Here is a 25,828-nt window from a genome sequence, read left to right on the forward strand (position 1 = left end):
TGCAATAACGTGAAGGTGAGTAAATGATGACATAATTTTTATTTTTGGGTTAAACTTAGTTGTGACATTAGAGATTTAATTTAAACAAACGAAATACGCATTGAATTTAGTGTTGCTGAGTGGCAAGAAGTACATTTTGTGTTAATTACCATTTGTATAACCACTGTTTTATTACAAATACCATGGTTAAACTATGGTTAATGTGGCAAATCTGTGGTCAATTTGTGGTTACCATGGTTTAACTATAGTAACCATGTTTTTTTTGTAGCAAAACCATGGTTAATTTTCATAAGGGAATGGATGCAGTGTTGCCAGATTTCTTAAAAAATAAAAATCTAAATCTACTAAAATTAGTGAACTAAATCTCTCGAGCGCGCAAAAGATGAGGAAAGAAAAGCAGAAACGGAGGAATGTAGAATATGTAGAGTGCTGCTTGAACACCAGGTGGGGATATTTGTCAACTGTGTCATGTCATGTGGCTCAAGTATTATCAAAAATTAAATAAATAAAAGAAAGAAATACGCGACAGTATTGCGGAAATAAGTCTAAAACCGCGTGTTGTGGAAACTATCTTAAAAACCACGACTGCTCTTATTTTGAAAACAACACCACCATAGTCGCTCTTATTAAAGAGGATATGGCAACACAGATGAGAGAGGGTGTGGCTTAATAAACACGTCATGACAACATGAATCGAAAATAACAAGGTGCTATACGTTTTTCGCACAAGATCAAATTCAACATTAACCGTGCTGCATTAATATTTACCAACATTACATATACAACTGTAAATCTCAATTCATGAAAGAATATTACAATTTCAATTCGCGCCTCCTCCATCGTGACTCATTTACGAAGTCAGCTGACCAAATCCTTAGGGCTCTCACTAGTCACAGTGATGGACCGAGAGCCTTGAACTTCACACCAGACTCATTCTCCCTGCAGTGAGGAAACCGGCGCTGGACAGGACAATATGCAGAGGTGGATAAAAGGGAATACGCATTTTTAGCCGATTGTGGGTTGACTGTATCACGTTAATCATGTCGGACTCCTCAGAAGCCTCTTTACCCGCTTTCAGGCGCTTGAGTTACTCAGTGGGGCATTTTCTCAACGACCTGTGTGCCTCTATGTGGTTCACATACCTGCTGGTGTTTTATCACTCAGTGCTGGGCTTTCAGAACACATATGCTGGTGTGTTGCTGCTAGTGGGACAGATAGCGGACGGAGTGAGTACTCCGCTCATCGGTTATGAGTCTGATAAGTCACCCGGCTGTGGATCATATGGGAAGAGAAAAACATGGCATTTAGTTGGTGAGTGACGAGGGTCTTAAAGGGACAGTTCAGCCAAAATTGCGCCTGTCATCACCTTTATGTTGTTCTAGTATGACTTTCAAAATAAGACTTCAGGGATGAACATTCACTTTATTTTTTTATATTATGTTCTTAGTAAATTATGACACAATTGTTTTTGGGTAATCTGTCTCTTTATCTCTTGCATATTAATGTATGATATATTATTCTCATTTGTGACCCTGGACCACAAAACTAGTCATAAGGGTCATTTTTTTTTAACGGATAAATAAGCTTTCCATTGATGTATGGTTTGTTAGGATAGGACAATATTTGGCTGACATACAACTATTTGAAAATGACTAAATATCTTAATGGATCATAATCTTTACTTAATATCCTAATGATTTTGGGCATAAAAGAAAAATCGATAATTTTGACCCATACAATGTATTGTTGGCTATTGCTACAAATATACCCCAGCGACTTAAGACTGTTTTTTTTTTTTTGCTCCAGGGTAACATTTACTCTCTTTTTACTCTACCTAGGAACTATTAGCGTTCTCCTGTCATTCCCCTTTATATTTAACCAGTGCCTGGGCTGTGATCTGGACACTCCACAGTGGGTCAGTCTCACTTACTTCACCCCATTCATCGTCATATTCCAGTTTGGATGGGCGGCCACCCAGATTTCCCATCTCTCCCTCATTCCAGAGCTGGTGACTTGCGAGCATGAAAAAGTGGAGCTCACTGCATACAGGTAAACTCATGCAGATCTGAGCATGTGATGATCAACCATTCTCGTGATGCTTGTTTGGAGGACTTTGTCTGTAGTGACCGGGATGATGTATTAGCTTTTTATTGTGTTTTGGTTGTATCTGTTAGGTATGCCTTTACGGTGATAGCCAACATCACAGTGTATGCAGTGGCCTGGCTGATGTTTCATTTTCAGACTCAGGAAGGAGATGATCCCGCCATTACGGAAAACCTCGGCCCGGTTGACATCCCTGTTTTCAGAGTGAGTGCTGATGTTCTTGTGCTGAACTGAAGCCTTGGTCATTTCATCCTGAATTATAAAATAGCTCAATTTAAAGACTCCATGATTTTAAAATTTTTGTGACCGTGTGTGTAGATATTTAAAATTATACTCTATATTACATGCACTACTGTACAAAGGTGGTTTTTTTTAAAGAAAAAATGTTCTGATACAACTGATACAAAAATTATTAAAATAAATGCTGTTCTTCTGAACTTTCTATTCATTAAAGAATCCTGAAAGAAATGTCACCGTTTCCACAAAAAAATATTTAACAGCACAGCTGTTTAACATTGGTAATAAGACCTTAATAAGCACCAAATCAGCATATTAGAATGATTTCTATCTATCTATGTATCTATCTATCTATGAACAGTAAGACAAGGAACATTTATTTAAATAAAGAGGATCAGTTTTAATTTCATGTTGACTTAAAAGTCAGTATACATTTTGATATTCCAGCAAATTTCTCTCAGATGCTTCTTTAAATGAGTGGTAGTACCCTAGTAAAAAATACATTTATTTCATACTAACTATAGTTCACATCTGTTAAAATATTTACTGGCATATTGCTTACTGATATAAAAATTATAATTAAACTTTGTTTGGAGTACTACTTGTGCACAATGCACATTTCTTAATATTAAGTCTAAAATGTGTTTTTATGTCACTATTGATGAGGATTGTATGATCTTTGAATAACATCGGTCTTTAAATGCAAGATATTTAAAATGTACCTGAAGTATACTTGCAATAGTTCCACTTTAGCACAATCAAATATACTTCAGTATATGTTCAGCACTACTTCCGCACAATTAATGTGCATTAAGTACAAAATTAGTTGTTCCAATTTTGCAGACTTTAAATATACCAGTTTAGTATACTAAAAGTACAATTTTAGTGTATTTATTTTTTACTAGGGTAGTTAAATATATTAAATGCATATAATCAACAGTTTATGGTTTTCAGCTGATGTTTTGTAGACCAGACTTTTCCGTCTTTGCTTCTGTTGATGTTACCCTACCAGGTTAACATCAAAACAGCCCTGACAAGCTTCATGCAGTAATATCTGTTCACACTCAGGGTCTAAGTCTTACAGTAGTGGGCATTGGAGCTCTGTTCTCGCTGCTCTTTCACCTGGGCACACGGGAGAAGGGGGCACGTCCCCGTCGGGAGGAGGAGGGCTCTAGTCCTGGGGAGCGGCAGCCTCTTCTTAACAACACCACTGTGTCTCCTCCCACCAGTCTGCTGCAGTGGAAGCACTGGCTGAGACAGCCATCATTCTACCAGGTTAGCAGCCCATACCTATGTTACGTTTCAGTGGCATGTAAGTTAATTCTCAGCTTTTGTGATTAATCTGAATAGTGGCTTGAAACACAATGTTATCACTTAATCACAGTGGTGTGAAAATGTTCAGGATACAGTATTTAGTAACTGTCTGTTATAACAGACAGTTCAGAAAGTTAATGTCATCTCTAAACCCTGCTCTGTTATTCAGGTGGCGTTGCTTTATATGTCCACCAGACTGATAGTGAACCTGTCGCAAACATACATATCCATGTATCTCACCTACACACTACTGCTGCCAAAGGTAAGACAGCTATAGTAATACTACACTTTGCACCCAGTTCATCAGCAAAAGCATCGAAGAAAAAAGGCAGTGATCACTGTTTGATCCTCTCTTTTGCAGAAGTACATAGCCACCATTCCCCTGGTCATGTTCCTGAGTGGTTTCGCTTCCTCATTTATCATGAAGCCTCTAAGCAAGCTAATAGGCAAATGTGTGAGTATAAGTTTGCATGTGTGTGTTTTGATTGAAATATAAACCATATACCTCTTCTCTTTGTTTGAAGTGATTAACAATCCAGAGATACCAGTCAGTTTTGCTGCGTCATATACGTGTGATCAAATTTATGAGTTGAGCGCACACGAACACCACCATAAAGTCGTAATTACTAGTGGGGGAATGTGTGATTTCTTTTGAGCCGAAGCTTTATGAGTTGGAGGTATGTCAATTATAGATTTTAATAACACACCTGATGTGCATCCTTGTTAAATTAGTGCTAAAAATCTTCTTGTCTTCATCAGGAAGTAAAAAAGAGAACAAAATAGGAAATTGCCCATCAAGTGTTAAAGGTACAATATGTAAGTTTTCGCCACTAGAGTAATTAATTGTGAAGGTGGAAGAGAGCTCTGTAAATTTACTCCCCCCACCTTCAATTCCTGTCGGTACTGAGACTCAAACCCACAACCTTCAGGTTACAAGTCCAACTCTCTAACCATAAGGCCACCTAGTGGGCCCCGGTCCCCTGACCCCCTGGTCCCCATCCAGTATTTAAGGGACCATCTTAAAAATGAAAACGAATGGAAGTATTGGAAGTATTCATGTGCAGTATTGGAAGCTAATACAATATGATAGAAGGATTTTATTTGCACTAAAGTGTCCTTTTTTCTTATTGACAGATGACCTATTTTTTGGGACTGTTGCTGATTCTTGCGTTCTCCTGTTGGGTGCTGCTGGACACACACATGGGAGAAAAGGTGTATGGCGCTGCGGTCTTGCTCGGAGTGGGGTCCGCTACCATCCTGGTGATGTCACTTGCCATGACAGCCGAACTCATAGGAGACCAAACAGTAAGTGCTGATATCAGTCAGTAATGGAGAACTGAAAATGAACAGGAACCACTTGAAGCAAATGTTTTATAGAGCGGATTCAGCACTAACAACTTCAACAGTAACGCATGATTGAGCCAGTAAGATATTCAGATGTTTACAGAAGTGAAAGGCATATGCTTCAGAGTGACTAGTTTCAAAAGTGTAAAAATGGTTGTAAGGAACTAAAATTGTGCTATAATGGAGAACTGAAAATGAACAGGAACCGCTTGAAGCAAATGTTTTATAGAGCGGATTCAGCACTAACAACTTCAACAGTAACGCACGATTGAGCCAGTAAGATATTCAGATGTTTACAGAAGTGAAAGGCATATGCTTCAGAGTGACTAGTTTCAAAAGTGTAAAAATGGTTGTAAGGAACTAAAATTGTGCTATTAAAGAAGTGTTCGAGTTTCTGATTCTGACTTTTTTTCTTTTCCTCCTGACAGCAAAGTGGTGCTTTTGTTTATGGAGCTATGAGCTTCACAGACAAGGTGGCTAATGGTCTGGGAGTTATGATTATTCAGACGCTACATCCCTGCCGGTAAGTGTGTATGTCCCTGCATAGATGCTTGCTTGTGAGAGAGACTGTTTTAATGGTTTCATTTTATGTTTAGAGTAAAAGAAGTAAAACAAAATGTAATTTAAAAAAAAAATTTTTTTTACATGCGTGATTTCTCTCATATAGCACAATGGTATGCTGTCCAGGCTGTGTGTGGTATTATCACTATATCATGGTCATCGTCACTGGTGGAGTGGCCGTTTTAGCAGCGCTGAGCCTCTGCACGATCCTTATCTGGCCTATAAAGATAGTGCACTGTAAGACACTTGACAAAACTGTCATTTATGTCTTTCTTGCTTTTAAACATGTACTTCCTCTTTGACTGCCTCTGTTTAATAGTGTTACTCGATAACCTCTTCACCTCATGGTCGACATGATGTTTTGTATTACAGTATCTATGCAAGATCATATGAATGGTTCAATAAACAGCAAAGACTTTAAGGGTGAGGGTAACATGTCAGCATCTGAAATAACAATCAGGAATCTGAACTACATGATTTTTTCCACAAAAAACAATCAGAAACATCAATCATCCACCTTTAATTTAAAGGGGTCAAATCATGAGGCAAATTTTCCTCAATGTTTGGAGATGATGGAGTGCAAGAAACCAGACTGCATCATATTTATTTATTGATTTAATTTTTTTTTTCTGTGACAACTAAGTACTTTGATTCAGTTATTCTAAGCACACCTATTAAGAAACCCAGACTAATGATAAAATGTGGGAAGGTTTGCCAAACCTTGTGCTTTTGAAGGTGAAGAAGGTGGAAATGGTCATGATTAACTGGATTATGTATATATAAGTGATTATTTTCATAATAAAAATATATGACCCCTTTAAAAGTGATCAGTATCAGATAATAAAAGGTTGATTCCATAGGTTTAAACTGCCATTCAAATGTTTAGGGTCAGTCATATTTATTGTGAAATATTACAATTTAAAAATGGCTGTTTTCTATTTTAATATTTTAAAATGAAATGTATTCCTGTGAAGGCAAAGCTGAATTTTCAGCATCATTACTCCAGTCTTCAGTGTCAAATGATCCTTCAGAAAGCATTCTAATATGCTGATTTGCTGCTCAAGAAATGTTTCTTATTATTATTGTCAGTGCTGCAAACAACTGTACTATTACTACTTGTTTGCATCAATATTCATTAATGAATAGAAAGTTCAAAACAACAGCATTTAAAAAAAAACAGAAAATAACTTTTGTTACATTATAAATATCTTTACTATCAATTTAATGTGCCCTTGCTGAATAAGACTATCAGTTTCTTTCAAAAAATCGTACTGACTCCAAACCTTTGAATGGTGGTGTACTGTATGTTTGTATTGTGATGTTTGTATTGTTTTTGTAGATCTGCCTGAGGTGACTGGCCTTATGGGGAGTGATACAGAGGACTCGGAGAGCTCTGAGCAGCCATCAGTCAACTGAACACACATCTTCAGCTCTGATGCAGAGAGCGTTTGGTTGACACTTACATCACAGTGGTGAAGGTTAGAAATCAGGTTTTGGTTCAGAATGATCTTTCACATAGGCCAGTGTTTGCTAATGTAGTCTATATGGTGGCCACATCTTGACACATGAGAGAATTTCACTGAGAGCCAAATATGTGGGGAATTTTTAGAGGTGATTAGTTGATATTACTCATGTGTCCTGTATTGTGGCTTTTTATTTCATAGTTCTCACTTAACCCAGCAGTCTGCATAGACACTTTATCTTTATTATGCCCAATTTTTTTTTCATGTTTATCATTTAAAATTTGTTTTACTATAAATTTAGTTCAGTTATTTCAATCAAGTCCATAAAAACAAGGGAATTTATTTTTATAAGGACTCAAAACTATTGACGTTATTGTGAAGTTAGTGCAAGATGCACATGTTATGATGGATGCATCATTTCAGGTTATATTAATAAATCCATCTAACTGTTCCATAAGGGAATTCATGAAAAGGGAAGAATTGCTATTTTAAATCAGGGGACATGAAGCCATGTGTTGTCGTTTCAGGGCATATTTTCAGGTGTGAGATACATGGGTTATCAATGTTAGGGACCAGAGAGTCAGTGATGAGCATTTTTCCCCCTGTAACCACTAGCTTTTTGTTTTCTTTCATATTTTTATATATGCATAATTGTTTTCATATGTAAGACAATTGTGTCTGACATGTGGCTATTTATTTCATAGTTCTCACTTAACCCAGCAGTCTGCATAGACACTTTATCTTTATTATGAACAATTCTTTTTGATGTTTATCATTTAAAATTTGTTTTTATTTGTGATCATAAATTTAGTTCAGTTATTTCAATCAAGTCCATAAAAACAAGGGAATTTATTTTTATAAGGACTCAAAACTATTGACGTTATTATGAAGTTAGTGCAAGATGCACATGTTATGATGGATGCATCATTTCAGGTTATATTAATAAATCCATCTAACTGTTCCATAAGGGAATTCATGAAAAGGGAAGAATTGCTATTTTAAATCAGGGGACATGAAGCCATGTGTTGTCGTTTCAGGGCATATTTTCAGGTGTGAGATACATGGGTTATCAATGTTAGGGACCAGAGAGTCAGTGATGAGCATTTTTTTTCTCCCTGTAACCACTAGCTTTTTGTTTTCTTTCATATTTTTATATATGCATAATTGTTTTCATATGCAAGACAATTGTGTCTGACATGTTTTCTGTTCATGTAATTTACTGAACAGAATAAATGTTCTTTATGAACAGAGTTGATACATTGTAACTTGTCTTTGTGACTAGTTACTGATTAGCAGGATTCCAGTTTGGATGGGCGGCCACCCAGATTTCCCATCTCTCCCTCATTCCAGAGCTGGTGACTTGCGAGCATGAAAAAGTGGAGCTCACTGCATACAGGTAAACTCATGCAGATCTGAGCATGTGATGATCAACCATTCTCGTGATGCTTGTTTGGAGGACTTTGTCTGTAGTGACCGGGATGATGTATTAGCTTTTTATTGTGTTTTGGTTGTATCTGTTAGGTATGCCTTTACGGTGATAGCCAACATCACAGTGTATGCAGTGGCCTGGCTGATGTTTCATTTTCAGACTCAGGAAGGAGATGATCCCGCCATTACGGAAAACCTCGGCCCGGTTGACATCCCTGTTTTCAGAGTGAGTGCTGATGTTCTTGTGCTGAACTGAAGCCTTGGTCATTTCATCCTGAATTATAAAATAGCTCAATTTAAAGACTCCATGATTTTAAAATTTTTGTGACCGTGTGTGTAGATATTTAAAATTATACTCTATATTACATGCACTACTGTACAAAGGTGGTTTTTTTTAAAGAAAAAATGTTCTGATACAACTGATACAAAAATTATTAAAATAAATGCTGTTCTTCTGAACTTTCTATTCATTAAAGAATCCTGAAAGAAATGTCACCGTTTCCACAAAAAAATATTTAACAGCACAGCTGTTTAACATTGGTAATAAGACCTTAATAAGCACCAAATCAGCATATTAGAATGATTTCTATCTATCTATGTATCTATCTATCTATGAACAGTAAGACAAGGAACATTTATTTAAATAAAGAGGATCAGTTTTAATTTCATGTTGACTTAAAAGTCAGTATACATTTTGATATTCCAGCAAATTTCTCTCAGATGCTTCTTTAAATGAGTGGTAGTACCCTAGTAAAAAATACATTTATTTCATACTAACTATAGTTCACATCTGTTAAAATATTTACTGGCATATTGCTTACTGATATAAAAATTATAATTAAACTTTGTTTGGAGTACTACTTGTGCACAATGCACATTTCTTAATATTAAGTCTAAAATGTGTTTTTATGTCACTATTGATGAGGATTGTATGATCTTTGAATAACATCGGTCTTTAAATGCAAGATATTTAAAATGTACCTGAAGTATACTTGCAATAGTTCCACTTTAGCACAATCAAATATACTTCAGTATATGTTCAGCACTACTTCCGCACAATTAATGTGCATTAAGTACAAAATTAGTTGTTCCAATTTTGCAGACTTTAAATATACCAGTTTAGTATACTAAAAGTACAATTTTAGTGTATTTATTTTTTACTAGGGTAGTTAAATATATTAAATGCATATAATCAACAGTTTATGGTTTTCAGCTGATGTTTTGTAGACCAGACTTTTCCGTCTTTGCTTCTGTTGATGTTACCCTACCAGGTTAACATCAAAACAGCCCTGACAAGCTTCATGCAGTAATATCTGTTCACACTCAGGGTCTAAGTCTTACAGTAGTGGGCATTGGAGCTCTGTTCTCGCTGCTCTTTCACCTGGGCACACGGGAGAAGGGGGCACGTCCCCGTCGGGAGGAGGAGGGCTCTAGTCCTGGGGAGCGGCAGCCTCTTCTTAACAACACCACTGTGTCTCCTCCCACCAGTCTGCTGCAGTGGAAGCACTGGCTGAGACAGCCATCATTCTACCAGGTTAGCAGCCCATACCTATGTTACGTTTCAGTGGCATGTAAGTTAATTCTCAGCTTTTGTGATTAATCTGAATAGTGGCTTGAAACACAATGTTATCACTTAATCACAGTGGTGTGAAAATGTTCAGGATACAGTATTTAGTAACTGTCTGTTATAACAGACAGTTCAGAAAGTTAATGTCATCTCTAAACCCTGCTCTGTTATTCAGGTGGCGTTGCTTTATATGTCCACCAGACTGATAGTGAACCTGTCGCAAACATACATATCCATGTATCTCACCTACACACTACTGCTGCCAAAGGTAAGACAGCTATAGTAATACTACACTTTGCACCCAGTTCATCAGCAAAAGCATCGAAGAAAAAAGGCAGTGATCACTGTTTGATCCTCTCTTTTGCAGAAGTACATAGCCACCATTCCCCTGGTCATGTTCCTGAGTGGTTTCGCTTCCTCATTTATCATGAAGCCTCTAAGCAAGCTAATAGGCAAATGTGTGAGTATAAGTTTGCATGTGTGTGTTTTGATTGAAATATAAACCATATACCTCTTCTCTTTGTTTGAAGTGATTAACAATCCAGAGATACCAGTCAGTTTTGCTGCGTCATATACGTGTGATCAAATTTATGAGTTGAGCGCACACGAACACCACCATAAAGTCGTAATTACTAGTGGGGGAATGTGTGATTTCTTTTGAGCCGAAGCTTTATGAGTTGGAGGTATGTCAATTATAGATTTTAATAACACACCTGATGTGCATCCTTGTTAAATTAGTGCTAAAAATCTTCTTGTCTTCATCAGGAAGTAAAAAAGAGAACAAAATAGGAAATTGCCCATCAAGTGTTAAAGGTACAATATGTAAGTTTTCGCCACTAGAGTAATTAATTGTGAAGGTGGAAGAGAGCTCTGTAAATTTACTCCCCCCACCTTCAATTCCTGTCGGTACTGAGACTCAAACCCACAACCTTCAGGTTACAAGTCCAACTCTCTAACCATAAGGCCACCTAGTGGGCCCCGGTCCCCATCCAGTATTTAAGGGACCATCTTAAAAATGAAAACGAATGGAAGTATTGGAAGTATTCATGTGCAGTATTGGAAGCTAATACAATATGATAGAAGGATTTTATTTGCACTAAAGTGTCCTTTTTTCTTATTGACAGATGACCTATTTTTTGGGACTGTTGCTGATTCTTGCGTTCTCCTGTTGGGTGCTGCTGGACACACACATGGGAGAAAAGGTGTATGGCGCTGCGGTCTTGCTCGGAGTGGGGTCCGCTACCATCCTGGTGATGTCACTTGCCATGACAGCCGAACTCATAGGAGACCAAACAGTAAGTGCTGATATCAGTCAGTAATGGAGAACTGAAAATGAACAGGAACCACTTGAAGCAAATGTTTTATAGAGCGGATTCAGCACTAACAACTTCAACAGTAACGCATGATTGAGCCAGTAAGATATTCAGATGTTTACAGAAGTGAAAGGCATATGCTTCAGAGTGACTAGTTTCAAAAGTGTAAAAATGGTTGTAAGGAACTAAAATTGTGCTATTAAAGAAGTGTTCGAGTTTCTGATTCTGACTTTTTTTCTTTTCCTCCTGACAGCAAAGTGGTGCTTTTGTTTATGGAGCTATGAGCTTCACAGACAAGGTGGCTAATGGTCTGGGAGTTATGATTATTCAGACGCTACATCCCTGCCGGTAAGTGTGTATGTCCCTGCATAGATGCTTGCTTGTGAGAGAGACTGTTTTAATGGTTTCATTTTATGTTTAGAGTAAAAGAAGTAAAACAAAATGTAATTTAAAAAAAAAATTTTTTTTACATGCGTGATTTCTCTCATATAGCACAATGGTATGCTGTCCAGGCTGTGTGTGGTATTATCACTATATCATGGTCATCGTCACTGGTGGAGTGGCCGTTTTAGCAGCGCTGAGCCTCTGCACGATCCTTATCTGGCCTATAAAGATAGTGCACTGTAAGACACTTGACAAAACTGTCATTTATGTCTTTCTTGCTTTTAAACATGTACTTCCTCTTTGACTGCCTCTGTTTAATAGTGTTACTCGATAACCTCTTCACCTCATGGTCGACATGATGTTTTGTATTACAGTATCTATGCAAGATCATATGAATGGTTCAATAAACAGCAAAGACTTTAAGGGTGAGGGTAACATGTCAGCATCTGAAATAACAATCAGGAATCTGAACTACATGATTTTTTCCACAAAAAACAATCAGAAACATCAATCATCCACCTTTAATTTAAAGGGGTCAAATCATGAGGCAAATTTTCCTCAATGTTTGGAGATGATGGAGTGCAAGAAACCAGACTGCATCATATTTATTTATTGATTTAATTTTTTTTTTCTGTGACAACTAAGTACTTTGATTCAGTTATTCTAAGCACACCTATTAAGAAACCCAGACTAATGATAAAATGTGGGAAGGTTTGCCAAACCTTGTGCTTTTGAAGGTGAAGAAGGTGGAAATGGTCATGATTAACTGGATTATGTATATATAAGTGATTATTTTCATAATAAAAATATATGACCCCTTTAAAAGTGATCAGTATCAGATAATAAAAGGTTGATTCCATAGGTTTAAACTGCCATTCAAATGTTTAGGGTCAGTCATATTTATTGTGAAATATTACAATTTAAAAATGGCTGTTTTCTATTTTAATATTTTAAAATGAAATGTATTCCTGTGAAGGCAAAGCTGAATTTTCAGCATCATTACTCCAGTCTTCAGTGTCAAATGATCCTTCAGAAAGCATTCTAATATGCTGATTTGCTGCTCAAGAAATGTTTCTTATTATTATTGTCAGTGCTGCAAACAGCTGTACTATTACTACTTGTTTGCATCAATATTCATTAATGAATAGAAAGTTCAAAACAACAGCATTTAAAAAAAACAGAAAATAACTTTTGTTACATTATAAATATCTTTACTATCAATTTAATGTGCCCTTGCTGAATAAGACTATCAGTTTCTTTCAAAAAATCGTACTGACTCCAAACCTTTGAATGGTGGTGTACTGTATGTTTGTATTGTGATGTTTGTATTGTTTTTGTAGATCTGCCTGAGGTGACTGGCCTTATGGGGAGTGATACAGAGGACTCGGAGAGCTCTGAGCAGCCATCAGTCAACTGAACACACATCTTCAGCTCTGATGCAGAGAGCGTTTGGTTGACACTTACATCACAGTGGTGAAGGTTAGAAATCAGGTTTTGGTTCAGAATGATCTTTCACATAGGCCAGTGTTTGCTAATGTAGTCTATATGGTGGCCACATCTTGACACATGAGAGAATTTCACTGAGAGCCAAATATGTGGGGAATTTTTAGAGGTGATTAGTTGATATTACTCATGTGTCCTGTATTGTGGCTTTTTATTTCATAGTTCTCACTTAACCCAGCAGTCTGCATAGACACTTTATCTTTATTATGCCCAATTTTTTTTTCATGTTTATCATTTAAAATTTGTTTTACTATAAATTTAGTTCAGTTATTTCAATCAAGTCCATAAAAACAAGGGAATTTATTTTTATAAGGACTCAAAACTATTGACGTTATTGTGAAGTTAGTGCAAGATGCACATGTTATGATGGATGCATCATTTCAGGTTATATTAATAAATCCATCTAACTGTTCCATAAGGGAATTCATGAAAAGGGAAGAATTGCTATTTTAAATCAGGGGACATGAAGCCATGTGTTGTCGTTTCAGGGCATATTTTCAGGTGTGAGATACATGGGTTATCAATGTTAGGGACCAGAGAGTCAGTGATGAGCATTTTTCCCCCTGTAACCACTAGCTTTTTGTTTTCTTTCATATTTTTATATATGCATAATTGTTTTCATATGTAAGACAATTGTGTCTGACATGTGGCTATTTATTTCATAGTTCTCACTTAACCCAGCAGTCTGCATAGACACTTTATCTTTATTATGAACAATTCTTTTTGATGTTTATCATTTAAAATTTGTTTTTATTTGTGATCATAAATTTAGTTCAGTTATTTCAATCAAGTCCATAAAAACAAGGGAATTTATTTTTATAAGGACTCAAAACTATTGACGTTATTATGAAGTTAGTGCAAGATGCACATGTTATGATGGATGCATCATTTCAGGTTATATTAATAAATCCATCTAACTGTTCCAAAAGGGAATTCACGAAAAGGGAAGAATTGCTATTTTAAATCAGGGGACATGAAGCCATGTGTTGTCGTTTCAGGGCATATTTTCAGGTGTGAGATACATGGGTTATCAATGTTAGGGACCAGAGAGTCAGTGATGAGCATTTTTTTTCTCCCTGTAACCACTAGCTTTTTGTTTTCTTTCATATTTTTATATATGCATAATTGTTTTCATATGCAAGACAATTGTGTCTGACATGTTTTCTGTTCATGTAATTTACTGAACAGAATAAATGTTCTTTATGAACAGAGTTGATACATTGTAACTTGTCTTTGTGACTAGTTACTGATTAGCAGGAATGCAGTGTCAGTGTGAGTAGTTTTAACATCTGGTCAGCTGATCTAAGGTGATGCTCAAGACTTTAAACACTTAAAATAAATTGTAAAGACTGACGCTCAAATGTAACTGGAATGAATTAAATAGTCAATTGTAGTGGAATCAATCAACAAAATCAGTATGTTTGTAAAAGACAGTTGTATTTTATTATATTTGATGTCTTGTTCAAAACATATTTTAAATAAATGTTTTTTTAAATTACACTGTGTTTTAATTAAACATGAAGTGTATAAACATATACATAATATGTATATTTATTCTGCAGGGAATCATTAAATTGATCAAACATTACAGTAAAGATTTCTCTTTCAAATAAATGTTCTTTTCATTCTTCAAAAAATCTTTAAAAAAATAACTGTTTCCACAAAAACATTACACAGCAAAACTGTTTTCAACATAGATAATAAGTAATAATTGATTTTTAAAAAATACCAGTATATTAGAATGATTTCTGAAGGATCATGTGACACTGAAAACTGGAGTAATGATGCTGAAAATTCAGCTTTGCCATCACCAGAATAAATTACATTTTAAAATATATTAAAATAGAAAACTAAATAAAAAAAAATAAAAAATGTAGTTATTTTAAATTGTAATGATATTTCACAATATTACGGTTTTTAATGCATTTTGATCAATTGAGGTGAGACAACCTGTATGTACCTGTTATGCAGTTTGTGTCCACAAGATGGCAAAAGAGTCCAAGAGTCCAAAACATGGTCTGATGTTTAGATGTTAAATAATACCTGCCTGTTGTGTGCTGGCTATGTGACTGCATTCATTTCTGGGTGCTGCAAACATTTACACATATTATGAAAGAGACTCATTAATTGATTTTAATATTGTTCACACATTATTGTAACAATAGTGAGTTTTTTTATTTATTGCTTAAAAATATGAGTATTACAAGAGTATTTTGCTTCAATACATTAGCTTATTATGATGTAATTTCTCTTAATAAAACAGTGTGTGTAGTGTGTATGGTTTCAAAACACGAGAGGTAATGGGCATGTGATTTTTGGTTATTTATCCAAAACTGGAGTTAATTCGTTTGTTAATGTGAAAAGCATTTCAGTTACACCTCTGATCTATTCCTCTCCTGTCATGTACAACACCACTCAAAATTGCCCACGGGAAAATCCCACCAAATATTTATTAATAACATCTTTGTTTTGAAGCGTAGGAAATAAATCAAAACCATGCGTTCAGCTGTATCCTATTAAGGGGCAATTATCACTAATTGGAACAGCATTTATAGAAACCACTGTGAATTATCCATTATGTTATTGTGTAACAATAGATTGTTTCAGAGACGCTGTACGACGCAGCACACAAGCGATGACTTTTCTTCGCTTTGAGCTTTAAACAATAACAGTGTTGTGTAGAAGTTACATGTCAGCACAGATGTAGCCTATTTTCTGCCTTTTCAAGCATATTATTAGTACTTTCAAAGAAACCTTCAGTATTTTTGGATTGATCTCTGAGCTGTGGATCATTTGTGAAAACGTATAGCTTCCCATTGCATTATAAAGAAATAGTTCCCCCCAAAATAAATTTACTTACCCTCAGGCTTTCCAAGACAAGTTTGTTTCTTCCAATGGATCCTCTGCAGTGAATGGGTGCCGTCAGAATGAGAGTCCAAACAGCTGGTAAAAACATCACAATAATTTACAAGTAATTCACACAACTCCAGTCCATCAATTAACATCTTGATAAAGTAATTGGAAATCTACATGTTTGTAATAAACAAATTCATCTTTTAGAGTTTAATTATTTTTTTTTTAAAGAGTCCTTTATCTATTATTTATAATATCGCTTTCTTCAGTGAAAAAGTAATCTCGTCTGAATCAGGAGAGAAATATGCACAGATCAAACACCGTTCACAAGCAAAAACAGTCCAAAACCATTTTAAACAAATATGTTGGTGGATTTTAATGTGAGAGGACAACGGGAGAAATTGTTATTATGGATTATGGATGGGTATTTTTGGCCAGAAGCGTCAGTTTAAAGTTAAAATGCCTTAATGATGGATTTGTTTATTACAGCTTTTCACTTCACAAGTTAATTGATGGACTGGAGTTGGCTTACTTGTGGATTATTAATGTTTTTTATCAGCTGTTTGGACACTCATTCTGACGGCACCCATTCACTGCAGAGGATTTACTGGCGAGTAAGTGATGCAATGCAAAATTCTTCAAATCTGTTCTGATGAAGAAACAAGCTCATCTAAATTTTTTTGTGTGTGTGTGTGTGAACTATTCCTGTAAGTGCAGTACTGCTGATACACATAAAAAGCATCTAGTAAAACATACAAAATGCATTAGTTTGTGCCTCCCGCAGCCCTTAACGCCTGCTGTTTAATCTAGACCAGAATCATGCCATAATCTGCTCCCCATTAGACTCCAATCTGTTTGCAATGAAGACCAAAATCTACAGGCAAGCCATTCTTTTCATTTGCTTTATGTGCATATTACCGTGCAGGTCAGCCAGTATATTTCTAATATGCTTTGTGAAATAATACTAGACTGCTCCCTGAAGATCTGGAACACTCTCTAAAGTAAACTACTAATGATGCTATTAATCACTGCTTTCTTTCTTTCAGCCTACTTTTCAAGACATTCTGTCATTTAATGGCAAATATAGAGGTTTTATTCTTTCCATATTTAGCCAAGTTTACTGAACATTTAATGTGTTATTATTTTGGAAGTGGAAGCAACACTCTAATTTGAGTTTACACTTACGCTTACAGATGTATGATATATGGTCATGTAGTTTTTGTCTTTTTCCAGCATTTATTTTCTTCTGCCCTGTGAAAGGGATGAACTTTCTCTTAATGGCCATCGGGTGGTGCCAGAACTGCTTGTTTATGAAGGTCGCCATATCGTGATTTCAACTTTGCAACTGTTGTGCAAATATGAGAACATGATTAAAATGTTGTAGTTAATGACTGCATTGTCCAGGTGCAGTGCAAATATGGGTGAATTCAGGAAAATTGGACCATATTTTGAATACACCCTATAAAGCCACATTAGATGGGGTTTGCATCAGGGTTGTTATAGTCAACTAAAACTAAAACCATACATTACTTGAAATAAATAAACGTTATAACTAATTCATAAAACTAACACACACACACACACACACACACACACACACAAAATATATATATATATTAAAACTATAAGTATTCTAAATTAATACTGGTTTGCGTGCATCTTAAGTCTACAAAGATGTCTTTGTAGTGAGTTGGTTGGATCATGAGGTGTATATATTCTCAATCTTTGTGATATAGGCTCACACACCTTGGATAATGGTGTTTTCTTGATCATATGCTATTAGAATTCAAGCATTTAACCTTCGGCATATTCTCACAGCTGACAAGAAGGGGCCTGTTTTTCACTCCACTGTTAAAACACAACACTTTAAAGCCTTTTAGTCAGATGTCAAGCAGTGCCTTGTTGGTTAAGGCAAGGGAAAAATCCAGGAGGTGAAACCTCAGAGAGATAATAACACTGGTGTGGTTTTTATTTGGGAGAATCCCAGAGGCCACAATCACATCCATATTGGCAGCAATCAAACATGTAGCTGGTCCTATACATTTACTGCACACACTCATTAATGATGATTAAAAACATTATGGAGAGCGGATCAGACAGGTTTAAATGGTGAGGGACATTTAAAGACTTCACAGCCTAATTGAATACAACAACAGGAAATAGAAACTGTTGGTGCAGTAAAAAAAAAAAACACTGTTAAAGAACAAAACATGATCGATCTGACAATGAAACTGAAATTAATAAAGTTGACTGGTAAGAAAAAAAATAGAGCTTTACAACAAAAGGCCTAAATTAATGACAATAATCAGCCTAAAACAGCTGGAAACTTTGCAGTTTCTTTTCTCTGTTCTATTCAGTTTTGAAATAATGCCACAGTTTCTTCTGATCAAGCATTTAGTGCATAAAACCTCTGCTTTATTACTTGTTTGTCTTTTTAGTAACAAAGTTACAGTCACTCACTAGTCACTACATAAATGGAATTCTTCATAGTTTGGAGTTCAAATAAATAGAATGTTTCAACGTTTAAATAATCGGAATGTTTCATAGTTTAAAGTTCAAATAAACAGAATGTTTCATAGTTTCAGCTCTGCAAATATAGCAGGACTCAACTTTGGCTTCACATTTAGCCGTGTACTTAAATTCATGTAATGAGTTGAAAGAGAGGTGAGTAGAGTGATAAAACATCATCAGCAATAAATTTAATAATCTTCATTTATTGTTCTCTGGTGTATTGATCGGTTCGCTCAGTGCTTTCAGTGTGTTATTACTATTTAAAGTATGGCTATATTCATTTTTCTTCATATTACATAATCTGGCGCTTTAGAAATATGTCTGTTTATTATCCATCAAGCTACTTTGTACAGGGCTATAAATGTTTGTTTTTCCATCCAAAGACAATCAGTGTGAATGAAGTACCGATCCAGGAGGAACACCATGGGTCAGTTTCCAAAAATCACTGTGCAAGTGCACATTTCAGTGTCCCAATGTGTTAAAACACCACTGGTTTGGGATGCCAAATTAGATGGAAGTGGAAATGATTATTATTTAAATGTATTTAATTACAATTTTTAATTAAACTATATATATATATAAGTAGCTTTTTGTAAATTCAGTTTAAAAAAAATCTAATTATTTTCTGTTTTTTTAATGTATAATTAAAATTAATGAATGTAATTAAATGATATATATTTGTACTTTTTGGCAAAATGGCATGAGAGATTGATTGGCAGTGACAGACCCTGTAGAAAACAAGCTGTCAATGCCACGTTAGTTGTTATGGAAGGAGGCAGCTCTCTCATCTAGATATCTCCGCATACTGGACCTCTAACCACCAGGGCCTGGGAAAAACATGAACTTAGTGGTGCTTTCCAAGAATGACATGTATTCATTCTCCTTCTTTAGCATGATTCAGGCCCCAAGGCCTGATTATCAATGACTAACATGGTCATATTTCCGATGGCTGATTGTGGAGAATCTCTTTGGACCATGTTGGTGCCATATGTTACAAATTGAAGCCAAAATTCAACATTCAGTGCTAAAATATGCTACAAACAAAAACACAGGGAAATTAACTGGAATTTGTCCATGAATAACTAGACAAATGTATTACTAGACATGAAATATTTTTTGAATATTTATCTAACTCGGTAGATTTTGAAGAAGAGAGGTCTGGATTTGGTCACGCATATCTGTGTCATCTGACATCTCTGTTGATGTGATTTAGTATCAGTGCTGGTTGGAACTGACGTGCTTTATTCACTGTTGCTGTGGCGGGTAAATAAAAATGAGTGAGAGACGGAGAAGAGTAAAGATGGAGGAGAGTGGAAGAGAGCATGCTGCCACTGGATCGCCACACCCACCATGTGTGTTGTGTTTAGACAGCTGCTGTTCAAATGACCTGCCTGTGGACAAGAAAAATGCACTCCGCATAGCCGTAAATCATTTCTATTATGGAGTTGGTAAAGCTTACAGAGATCTCTGTAGAGCACTTACAGAATAATAATTGTCTCTTCAAAGTATAGTACCATATTATGCTCTGACATGCAAACATACCTCACTGGATTGGTTTGACACCTCTCTAGGTGTGTAGGTTTTTTTAGTACTGATGTTCAAACCATCAGCATTATTTCAAGCGTGAAATTGCTTTTACACAACAGTTCAATAAACATGTAGCTGATAAGTAGCTTATGTTTTAGACAGTTATTGTCATTTTTTTTCTCTGCCAAAATATTTCCAAACGAAGGCACAGCAGCAGAAGCAGTGGTCGCATGCAACACACAACAGTGGTGTTTTATTACTGAATGAATAGGCTAAGTGTTTCTGAATGAAACAGTTGAGTAAATGATTCAATGTACCAATGTGCATACTATCCATTCTAAATTGTATGTGAGATTAGAATAAGTGTCTCAAAGCATAGTATGTTCAAAATTGCCAACAGAGCTTCCCAAAATTCAAAAGTGTAAGGGCCCCTCCCCAAAATAATTAGTAAAATCTTCACGGCCCCTCGGCCCCCCAAAAAGTGAAATTTTGTCCTGGCCTGGGTGTATAATAAACAAGCAGATTGTCTCTTTGCATAAAATGACATAGTTTAGGCTATTAACTGTTGTTTCCATTAGCATTATGCACTACCATAAAATGTACAAATCATATCCTAGTGAAGGTAAAATGATTATCTATATTCTGTTTACAAATAAACTGCATCGAAAATCCAAAACACTGCATATTATTTACAAACATCAATATCTGTAACAATACTAGGCATACAGTTCACAAATTTACTGCATTAAAATCCACACTTGTAGTGAACAACATTTAAATTAAATTACAACAGCTACATTTAAAATAAAGGATGATTTGATGGACTTGAACTTGAAAGTGCTGCAAAATATGTGAGTGCAAAAGTCAAAGACGTCTGTCTAGGTCACGCATGTTTACATAGAAAAGTGCTCCGGTTACAAATGTAACATCAGTTCCCTGAGATAAGGGAACGAGCGTTGCGTTACTGACGCTATGGGAAAACTCCTGTTTTACTCTGGTACTGAAGCCTGATTTGTTCACGTTTGTGTAGCTGCACAAACCAATGGCGCTTTAGCCCGCCAGAATGGGAGCAGCCATATGGTTATATGAGCTGGCTCAGAGCGCCATTTCATCAGAATCACTGGTCTGGTACACTCCTGCGGAATGAGTGTACTTTTCTGCGGAAAAGTACACTCCCGCTTTTCTGCAGATTTACATGGCCATTTCTTGAGTCTTTTACAAATCTGAGGTGTGAACGAACAGTGCTAAAACAGGGCGTTTCATGACACTTTAATTACACAGACAAGATCAGCGCCTGCATAGCAGGGACGTCTAAGTTGTAAAATCTGATGAAGGGAGAGGCCGACGACCAGCCGGTGGCCGAACAAATCTTGCCGATAGAAATTCCACTGGACCATGCTCAGGAGGAGGCCATTCCTCTAGTTTATTGGGCCCTCACACCTATAAGGCATTGCATGCCAACAGCAGTATAAGCCATGGCTGTAACATCTACTGTCCAGTGAGATAGCCTCTGCTTTGTAACAGGCAGCCCTCTTGTGCAGCCTCCAAAGCAGACAAAGAGATGTTCCGATTGTCCGAACAATTTAGAATGCTCAACATGCACCCTGAGTGCCCTGACGGGACACAAGAAGTTGGAACTCTGTTCGCCATCCACCACAGGGAGAGCTAACAAGGAAATGACCTGGGTTCTGAACGGAGTTGAGAGCACCTTAGGCACATAGCAACTCCTGGGCTGGAGAATGACCTTTCAGTCGTTAGGGCCAAACTCAAGGCAGTGACTGCATTAGTTGGCTATACTCCCGTCGAGGGGCCAAACATGAAGGCTCCACAGTGCCCCATTGTGCCCCTCGCTTGTGAGAGAAGGTCTCTCCTCAGTGGAATTGGCCACGGGGCTGCAGACAGCAGCTGAATCAACTCCAGAAACCATGTCTGAGTTCTCCAGAATGAGGCCACAAGGAGGAGAGCGCACTCCCTTACTCACCTGATAACCTGGGGTAGCAGGGCGATCGGAGGGAAAGCATATAAACGTGTGTTGGGCCAGTCGTGGGCCAGAGCATCCCATTGTTTTAAGAAATAAATTGGGCAGTGATAGTTGTCTTCTGAGGCGAAGAGGTCCACCTCTGCCTCACCGAAGACAGACCAAATCATTTGAACTCTCTGATCAGGACGGCTTCTGAGGCTCCGGGTCCAGCACTACACGAGGGCAAGGACCTTGGCGCTTCGGGAATGAATACTTCCTGGCCACCCAGGGGCGCTGTTGAAGCCCAGGCTCTGGCTTTGGCGGGGGCTGAGGCGGCGCCAACTTGGTGGATTGTTGAGTGAACGCAGTCTTGGGGTGACTTGCAACAGCTGCTGAGCTGGGGCACTTGGGCAGAAAATGATGCAGCGCTTGCGACATCTTTTGAGCCTCAGTGAAACGATCCGTGAACCTGTCCACGGCAGGCCCGAACAGTCCCTTGGGCGAGACTGGGAGTCGAGGAAGGCCATTTTCTCTGCATCCCTGATCTCCATCAGATTGAGTCATAGGTGGAACTTCAACACCACCAGATTGGCCATGGCCTTGCAGATCGCTTGAGCGTTTGCCTCGGTAGCGCGCAGGGCGAAGTCCATTGCTGTGTGCAGCTCAGTGAAGGCGTTAGGATCCCGGGCAGACTCGTCCATGTCCCGGAGAAGTTTGGCCTGAAAACACTTGAAGCACCAACATCGTATGCAGGGCTGAGCCGGGAGCTTGGTGTACCCCTTCTCTTCAGCGGCATCAACAAGTGGTGAGAGCAGCTGCAGTGGAAGGGTTAACACATGCCGAGTAGAGGGCTCGCCATGTCTTGGTGAGCTTGTCGTGGATCAGAGGCATAAAAGGAGCTGGCCGCTGGTGAGAGGATGACTGATGAAAGAACCACTCATCGAGGAGGCTGGGGGCGGGCTCTTCCAGGGCCATCCATTCCAGTCCGAGTTCCTCCATAGCCCTTATCAGAACCTGGATCAGCTCCGTGGCCACACTCGGCCATGCAGACAGAGATGGAGAGGGGGCTTCAGGCTCCTCGCCGGAACACACCAACTCCTCAGAATCAGATGCCATCAACGACAATCTCATCCTCAGCCACACCAAAAGAAATCAGGCCACTCGCAGCCGACGAGGGGCGCTGTTCCTCCCGTGTGAAGCACACTGGTGAGACGAGGCGTTGCGGGGAGAGCGAAGCACACAGGTGCTGAGCCGACGTGAGTACACCGAGCCCGATGGATGAGAACCGCTGCTCTGCTGTTTATTTCTCTTAGGGAAGAAAGGAAACGGGAGAGCAGAGCGGGGAGGACCGCCTTCGTGGAAAAAGGCGATCCGCGAGCGTAGACAGGCGAGACTCATGTTCTCGCAATGAGAACATGAGCTGACAGTGAGCGCAGCCTCTGCGTGGGCACTGCCCAGACATGTGACGAACTCACTGTGTCCATCCGAGTCGAGCAAGGGATCCTTGCATGAACTGTACTCGCTGTGTGACATTTGAAACAATGTCGCGCATTGCTCTTTTGGAAATTGCTCGGTTTGCTCTGATAGAGAAAGCCGGATGGTTGCAGGGGAAGGCTGGATCACTTTCGCTGCCGGGGCTCTTCAACGGCGATGAGCAGGTGAGTGTCTTCCTTCTTTCTTGCTTGCTTGCTTCGGCTTTGTCGCAGAGTCAGTGAAGAGATGGTCTCATCGCTGAAGGAGAAGATTCTAAAGAAATGGCACTCTGAGCCAGCCATTCTCAAAAGCGCCATTGGTTTGTGCATTGGTCTGGTAAAATGCAATTGGTTTGTGCAGCTACACAAACATGAACAAATCAGGCTTCAGTACCAGAGTAAAAAAGGAGTTTTCCCATAGTGTAAGCAACGCAACGGGAGAGACCGTTCGATAGGAACTGTGGAAAAACAGCACAGTGGAATGCAAAATGTTCACTGTAAAATTCACACTACTTATTCACAAACATTCACAAACAATCACAAACAATCTGTATGGAACATGCAAACACAGACAAGCGACAAGTGATACAAATAATTAAAAGTCTTAGTGCTGTTGGACTCAAAACACAGCTCTGCTAATCAGATTTGAGGACCAGAACTTAATTTTTGTATTAAAGAGGTCATATGATGCTACATGCACTTTTACAAGTAGTTTGAACTGAAATGTGAGTTGGCAGTGTGTGTACCCAACCACCCTAAAATGATAAAAATCCACCCAGTGTTTTTTTTTAATCTGCTCACATCTTTACCCCTTTCTCAAATCGAGCTGATCTCAGATGCCTGTCTATGTGACGTCACACTGTGTGACGTGAGACAGGCCCCTCCCACGATAGTTTGATTCGTTTCTGCACAGACTGGACTCGCGTCTTACCTTAGACCCGCTCTGAGTGAGCTGTCATCAGTCCGCCATTGTTTCACCGGTGGAGCAGATGTAGACAAGAATATCTCCTAAGAGATTGAGGTGTTCTGTTGTTGGATGTAATAATGAACATAGCAGTCGTCATTTACTCCCGACATCTGAGCCGCTGAAGATGCAGTGGATTACGTTTGTTTTTGAAGAGAATGCCCCGATCTACATAAATGCATCTATGTTTCGCGCGAATCATTCATGATCCAGTTTCACCTACAGAAGAAGTGAGTGTAAGGTTTTTTTAATGAATCTTTGCAAATCGTCTTTCCTAATAATGTGCTCAGGGATGGGCAGTATTTCAGATACATGTATTTGAAATACAAAATACTATTTTGTATTTGAAAGCCTTGGGCAAAAATCAAATGTAATTTGTATTTAAATACATTTAAGATTAGTATTTTTGTATTTTCAAAATATCCCGGAAGAGAGGGGCGGGGTCAGCAGAGCTCATTAACATTTAAAGGAAAATGCTACAAAACTGCATGCTCTGAAAAGAGCTGTTTTTGACAGTGTAAAAAAAGGTGTTTTTTACACTACCATTGAGAAATTTTAACCAAAGTATTTTACAGACTTTTCATTGAGACCATAAAGAATCGTATCAACTTGTGGAAAATGGGCATCTTATGACCCCTTTAAAAAAGGACAATGTTGATAACAGTGGATGTGAACATACTGGGTATGTTGAAGTTTTTCCTGTGCTCAAACTTTTAGAGGTTAGGTTCGTTTTTTTTTTTTTTTTTGATTCAGTTAATAATTTGAGAAAAGAGACGAGAGACAAAGAAGAGAAATTTATTTGAGTTATGTAATTGTAAAAACCAACTGAATTACGTGTGAACGAAGGAAAAAAATGAGCGTCAAGACTGGGGGGAAAAGGTCTTTAACCTACTGGCTGCACTTACAGCATAATATTAAGTATATTAATCGTAAAAATTATATTTTGGACAAAGGAATTAAAACCACATTTGAATGTTGAAACATTTGGCCTCCACTAACAAATATGTTTATTATATTTGAGCATCAAGTGAAGAGCGGAGTAGGAATTATTTGAAAATGACATGCAATTCCTGTCATACACACCGAACAGTATAGCATTCATTACTGCATATTTAAAACAAGGGTCACTTGCTGCCCAATTATAATAGTAGCGTATACTAGGTGGTGCTGTACAGTAGAGTATAATAAGTAGTCATTGTGTGTGTGTGTGTGTGTGTGTGTGTGTGTGTGTACTGTCGTAAATATATATATATATATATACAATATTTTTGAGTTATAGGATTTTTTATGTCATAATTATTCAACTCCTTTTCAACATCTGTTT

The 25,828-nt window shown here is 37.7% G+C and overlaps 2 protein-coding genes across 2 annotated transcripts; both read left to right on the forward strand.

Moving 5' to 3' along the window:
• Positions 1–627: 627 nt before the first annotated feature.
• On the forward strand, positions 628–7,763 carry LOC107693733 (major facilitator superfamily domain-containing protein 12-like). Its single transcript, XM_016493236.1, has 10 exons — positions 628–1,311; positions 1,839–2,049; positions 2,175–2,307; positions 3,409–3,615; positions 3,824–3,916; positions 4,016–4,108; positions 4,789–4,959; positions 5,427–5,521; positions 5,666–5,796; positions 6,899–7,763. Exons 1-10 carry the CDS (start codon positions 1,041–1,043, stop codon positions 6,973–6,975), a joined length of 1,482 nt encoding a protein of 493 aa, XP_016348722.1. The 5' UTR covers positions 628–1,040; the 3' UTR covers positions 6,976–7,763.
• A 320-nt stretch (positions 7,764–8,083) lies between these two features.
• On the forward strand, positions 8,084–13,919 carry LOC107693695 (major facilitator superfamily domain-containing protein 12-like). The gene is made up of 10 exons (XM_016493163.1): positions 8,084–8,096; positions 8,316–8,418; positions 8,544–8,676; positions 9,778–9,984; positions 10,193–10,285; positions 10,385–10,477; positions 11,142–11,312; positions 11,584–11,678; positions 11,823–11,953; positions 13,055–13,919. The coding sequence occupies exons 1-10, from the start codon at positions 8,084–8,086 to the stop codon at positions 13,129–13,131; spliced, it is 1,116 nt and encodes a 371-aa protein (XP_016348649.1). The 3' UTR covers positions 13,132–13,919.
• Positions 13,920–25,828: the final 11,909 nt, after the last annotated feature.

This window comes from Sinocyclocheilus anshuiensis, unplaced genomic scaffold (assembly GCF_001515605.1).
Source record: "Sinocyclocheilus anshuiensis isolate Anshui unplaced genomic scaffold, SAMN03320099.WGS_v1.1 scaffold1472, whole genome shotgun sequence".
Lineage (NCBI taxonomy): Eukaryota > Metazoa > Chordata > Actinopteri > Cypriniformes > Cyprinidae > Sinocyclocheilus > Sinocyclocheilus anshuiensis.